The 6352-nt window shown below is 41.2% G+C and overlaps 1 protein-coding gene across 1 annotated transcript; it reads right to left on the bottom strand.

Moving 5' to 3' along the window:
- Nucleotides 1–2702: 2702 nt before the first annotated feature.
- On the bottom strand, nt 2703–3859 carry nogg3 (Noggin-3). Its single transcript, NM_001141555.1, is given in 1 exon segment — nt 2703–3859. A coding segment is annotated over 1 exon segment (672 nt). The 5' UTR covers nt 3670–3859; the 3' UTR covers nt 2703–2997.
- Nucleotides 3860–6352: the final 2493 nt, after the last annotated feature.

Raw genomic sequence — 6352 nt, 5'->3', positions numbered from 1 at the left:
CAAAAAATATGTTTTTAGGAAATTATACCACCACCGAAAAGGTCACTTTGGAGACTGGAAGGACAAAGGGACATGTACCCTATCTGTGCACGTGTATGACGATCATCATGACATGGTGCTTAAAATTAAAGGATGTGGAATCAGCACTATTAAAACATGAGAACATGACTCTGAGCTCCACATTCCATTCCCATTAAAGATTTGTGTCAGAAAAGTACTCAACACTTTTAACACTTGCAATAAAAACTCACTGTCCTCTCTCTGTCTGTCTGGTTGGTGAGGAGAGTGAAGTCGTTTTCTTTCTTTCCTTTATCTCTCTCTCTCTCAGACCTGACATAACCCGAGCAGCAAGACTGTTTTTTAGTTTTTTTACATCCCTCTAGCCCCAGTATGTATTTGAGGCGCCATGCAGCTTAAATTAAGGAATCTGAAAATTAAGGTATTTAATGTATAATCCTTTTACAATGAGCCTTCCGACTGTCAGGGCATAGCGGCATGGGGTGCGTCCCAAATGATACCGTGTTCCCTATTTAGTGCACAATATAAGGAATACGGTACCATTTGAGACGCAAATATGGAGCTGGCGTCGAGCAGGGGAAGTAAGACCACACCACTGCTTCACTGCACTAGGTAATCCAGGTTACATCCCTACATTATAATAAACAAGCTGGTTGAAGTTATAAATTATACATTTATCCCATCACTATTATCAATATAACACATGCGCGTTGTTGTTGTAAATGTGGACGTTATTGGTGCTGTAGTTATATAGCCAATAAAAATGTCATGAACTTCTTGACCACATAAATAATTAAACACATTTATTGGCTGTCCTGTCTGTGTTATTCCAGTAAAGTTCTTAGGGCACTCATATTGCTATAGTATAATATATTATTGGTATAGTATAACCACATACTATGGCGTATGTTCTTCTACTTTAGTTTCACAGTCCTTGTTTGATTACTTTGGGTCGTGACTCCAAAAGGTTCACACATAAGCTTTGCTGCTGCTTCAGAAAACTGTTGAAATGAAAAAGAAGAAGAAGAACGTCTGGAGAAAGCAGGAAAACTTCAGTTGCACTTGTTAGAAACATTCAAAAGGTGTGTCTGAGCTTTGCACACCTTTCAAAGCAGGCGTACGCTAAGCACACGGGCATATAGAAAAACAAGTCCCTGGCCTGCAACTGGTGTCTCTACAGACAGCAAATTGAATGACTCTCGCTCCCCTTTCCTGAAACGACGTGTACAGTTAAATATACAGTATATTGAATTAGTAAAAGGCTCCGGTAGTAGCTTTCATCAAGAGGTAGTGTAATGAAATGAAGCAGTGTTGCCCAGACCAGGTCCTGCTCATGTTGTTATGAGCAGTGCTCCTGGCCTGCCTGTGCATTCACATTGGCTTGCTTCCATTCCTGGCTTTCTATTTCACACGAAGTACACAGTACCTGTATTTGAAGAGTGAATAAAATACATTCTGATTGAATGAAAGAATGGTGTGCTGTACTTAACTTAATGGTATGTGTGCAAAATATCCATTGGGTTATAAAGGCAGATTATAAAAGAGAAAAGTCCACATTCACTGAAGCTATAGTCTCTTCAATTTGTAGCAGCAGCAGAGGTCACGGGTTTGAAAAAGACTTGTGTCAGTGAGTGTGGGTTTTCCCCATTGGGCATTCTCATCACACAAGGGAAGTTTTCTGATAGAATTCACACTTATTGAAAGTCGTCTTTAGATAGTTCATTCATTTTGTAGCAGCAGCATCAGGTCACAAGCCGCAGGTTTGAAAAAGGACTACTGTCTTTCAGTGAGTGTAACTGTTTCATCTTTCTCAAAACTGTGTCCAGGTGCGATGAGAATACTCAATGGGATTGAGCTGTACAATACAACAACAAAAAACAAAGCATCCTACTCATGTCTAGGCTATTATAGTGCAGAATGCCTCTGTCTGCCAAAGTGTCTGGACCTTTCTGGCACATGAGGTGGTGACCTTGCCATATAACTGCAGGATTGTTGGTCCAAGGCCTTTGGAGATGAAGTTAGACTTGCCATCTGGGGTTTGAAGAGAGCAACCAGGAAAAGGGCTGAGGAGAATAGGGAAAGTGAATCACCAGTGTATCCACAGAGCATCTACTAAGTGGAATAAAGGAACAAGGGAAGAGGCCCAAGAGTGAAGAGGCCCAAGAGGGAAGAGGACCAAGAGGGAAGAGGACCAAGATGTGCCAATATCTGTAGCTACAGGACAGATGTTGAGAGCAGAAAGGTGCCATGTTAGACATGTATATGTGTGGTCACCAGCTGAATAATCAAACACAGGACACTAAAACTTTCCATAAACTTTTCCCACAACCACAGTCTGCATGGACAGTAAGGCCCATTTCTGTTTATTTTTATTTTTATATAGTCCAAAAAAAGCTGGCCAAATGTACTGCAATTTGAGGACAAAGGAGATGTAAACCAAAAAAGTTCTAACAAAACAAAAAGTCCTTCCCAAGTGTCATCTGTGTGGTTTTATTTGAACTGTGGCTACATGAAACATAAAGAATAAATAGGTTGGCAGTTATTCTTATTTTACATGATTTACCCACCAACTGTCCCTTTATCCAATTTCACAAGCTCAATTTACATTTTGGATCATTTTGCCACATCAGAGGTCTATAAAACCATGTATTAATTTTATCTTCCCAAAGAATGGAAATAGCTGTAAAGTCCTTCAATAACAGTATTTTAATGGTTCGCAATGCGAAGTGCTCTTCTTCAATATAAATATAAAGATACATCACATTCAAGATATGTTCAACAAATACAGTAGATGCTGGTTATATTGTAATAATAATACTGACCTTTCTACAAAGTGTGTCATCATAAAATTAAATGGCGCCACATATACATAAAATATACATTCTTACACTTGGCAGTGCATATAAAAAACAATCATGTAACTATGATTTTTTATTTTTTAGAAATAATAATAACACAAAAAATTCATTTAAGTTTATTTCAGTTCGAGCAGGAGCATTTGCACTCAGATATAATGGGGTACTGAACTGGTATCCAAGCGCATTTCAGACCTCCCTTTCTCTGCAGGCACCTCCATCTTAAGATCGTAAAATGGGCAGATTTGGCAGGTTTGCAAACCATCCCTTCAGGGACCGAACAAGAACGCTTATTGTAGCAGCTCCCCACCTTCACGTAGCGTGGCCAGAATCTGTTCCCGAGGTCGTTCCACGTATAAACAACTGGACAGAAGGTGTAAGACCACAGCCACAGTTGCAGCCTTCTTCTGAGTTTTTTACTGGGCTTGTGCTTCTTGCCTTGCTGGATCTCAAACTCCATGGCTTTGATCTCTTTGGGCATCGCGACGGATGGCTTCTGACGCATCTCCGAGTCGCTCAGGTCCTCGTTGCCCGAGTACTTGTCCTCTGGCGGTGTGATGGACATAAAGTGGGGGTCGAAGTGACTACCCAAGTTGGATCTTAGTTCGGTCTCGTTCAGGTCCCGTTCTTTCGGATCCAGGACAGGGTCTGGGTTCTCGTTGAGCTCCACTATGGGGAGAGTGTCGCTGGGGATGGGACGGAGGAGGTAGTAATGTTGGCACATGCCCTCCTCTATCCTAAACCCGAGGGACAGAACCAGCATGGACATGGCCAGGAAACAGTACGAGTTATCCATATCTCTATCTGGTAACAATAGTTCCAAGTGATATAGAGTACAAAATAAAAAGTATAATCCTTATACGGTAGAAACGATCATCCGTTTTCCCCCAGGGGGTCGGTGTGAGTGTGTGAGAGAGAGAGTGCATGTGGAGTCCCGTGGCACCCCGTAGTCCAGCGCCCGTCGTCACGCACGCGCTCCAACCGGTGATCTGTTTCTCAAACTCCGTGAAAAAATTCTGCCTCAGACAGTTTCGGCTGGCTGGTCACCATAGCAACCGGTGATTGCGGTCCGAGAGAGGAAAGTTGATGCTCTGAGCCAATGGAGAGTTTCGCTGCGTAACTTTAGAGTCCATGACACGCGTCTGAATGGATAGAGAACGTAGCCCTTCACTGTTTTAACAAGGCAACAAACAAAACAAAAAACAAAAAAATCGCACTTTCAAAGCACTTTCAAGGAAAACTTTATACCAGACCCAGCGGTGTCAGTAGCATGGAGCAGACCTGGCTACATTTCCACTGGGCTTTCCCGTGGGTCAAGTTCATCAGGTCCTGGTTTCTCTGGTTTCTCACTAGTCGTTGAGTTGGGTCCTGTTGGTTTCTGGGTGTCCGCATGTTGTCTAGGGCTAGGTGATGCACTGTCCGGTGCCGGACACTAAACTGAGCCCCGTCTGGCTCAGACGATATATCCAAGTGCTCGGTGATGTAACCCCCTTCCCCCCTTCCCCCCTCCCCACCACCAGGTAAACGCAGACATAAGAAAGCCTATAGCCCATATCTCTCCAAATGTATCGTTACAAACTTAATTAATGCATTTTCCTAATAAAAATAAATATCCCTGATGCACCCAAACCAGGCACATTAGATTCTAGTGCAATAACACATAATTGTCTTAGCTGTCTGATTCATCTCATACATTGAATACCAGCGGTGTCATAAATCAAGCAACAGTTCAAGTTCAACAGCTAAGGTGCCGAAAGCCGTCTCTTCTAGACAGACAAACTGCGAGAGTTCTTTTTTAATGATGGCTGGTGCCAGAGCGATGTTTATTTTATAGCTCTCTCTCTAGTTTGATGCTCTCAACGTGTGTTTAGACTTATCCAGGACCGGGTGAGAGTGAGCAAAGTGCTCATTTTCACTACCAATATTATTTATCCTTTTCATTTGACATGGAAGTCTTTATTGATTTTTTTTTCTTCATTTTTTTGGTCCGGGACACAAGGTGGACAAAGAGTTTAATTGACAAAAACATCCCTTAAGGAAAATGTGAAATCATGTGAAACCATGTGTTTTGGAACACTTCATGTTATGACATTTCACATGAGGTTTCATATGTGGATTTTCACATGAGATTTCACTGGTGATGCCCTGCAAACAAAATGTGTTGTATGCTTTTAACATAGTTCTCAACTTAAATATTTGATATACATTACTACATTGTGTATGTTTATATATAAAAATAATGTCCTTACCTGAGATTTTAACACAAAGCCTCTTGATTCACAGCATTCCAATCTTTCTGCTACACCACCATACCCATGTCGGTGACTGATTTCACCTGTATTTATACACATCAGACTGAGTACATCTCAGCTTTGTTTAAAAAAATACACTCAATAAAAACGAGTATATGTATCATAGAGATTCAGGAGTAACATTAAAACAGAATAATATTCCCCACCAACATTAGACAACTATACAGAAAACCCCCAAATTGCTGAAATAACTGAAATAGCAGTGCAGATGACGATATTTTGCTAAGTGCAGAGATGTGTTATAGGTAATTAATGTTTAGGGGAATACTACAGGCTTTGTGGTGCAGCGGAAAAATCAGCGTACTGGTGATGACCAGGTTGACTCATAACCTGTCAGTTTATGGTCCTGAAACATTGTATGGATGAAGTGGCGGATGTGTGGCGAGCGGCTTGAATAAAGAAATCCATAAAAAAATCCATAAATGTTTCATTCTTGTTAAATGTATATCTATAGGCTACGTTGAGGTTTTTCTTTAATTATTCAAGGTTATCTGGCATTAGTGCGTAAGCCTAAGCTTTAGGGCCTAACTGTACGCACGTCAAATCAGCTAGGTCACCCGTGATACAATTAAGTATTCGACATCTATCTGTCTGATGACGTCGACGTGGGAAGCGGCCACTAGGGGCAACAGTGAGTGCTGTTACCTTCAAGTAGGATTCATGTTTGGCGGATGGGCATATGTATCTGCCTCTGATTCCAAAGATTGCAAGTTTGAATCCAGCTATAGAAATTGAGTGATAGAGATGTGTAACTTAGCTGACAAATACATGGCGTAAAGGTTAATAATATTGGCTCCTGGCTGTCAGTCCGTCTGTCTGTCTGTGCGACAGCTGACGATGCGCAGGGGCGCAGATTTGAGAACGCTGGCGGGTCTGTCGTTACAACGTTTCTTTGATGCTGCTAGCTTGAGCTTCTGAGTGAAATAATTTTTTTTCAGCAAGCGATTGAGAATATTGCTAGTTGGACAATACAGTGAGGGAAAAAAGTATTTGATCCCCTGCTGATTTTGTACATTTGCCCACTGACAAAGAAATGATCAGTCTATAATTGTAATGGTAGGTTCATTTGAACAGTGAGAGACAGAATAACAACAAAAAAATCCAGAAAAACACATGTAAAAAAAATTATAAATTGATTTGCATTTTAATGAGGGAAATAAGTATTTG

This window comes from Salmo salar, chromosome 28 (genome assembly GCF_965601325.2).
Source record: "Salmo salar chromosome 28, fSalSal1, whole genome shotgun sequence".
Classification (NCBI taxonomy): Eukaryota; Metazoa; Chordata; class Actinopteri; order Salmoniformes; family Salmonidae; genus Salmo; species Salmo salar.
The sequence above is the reverse complement of the archived record's forward strand: the minus strand, read 5'-3'. Positions and strand labels throughout refer to the sequence as shown.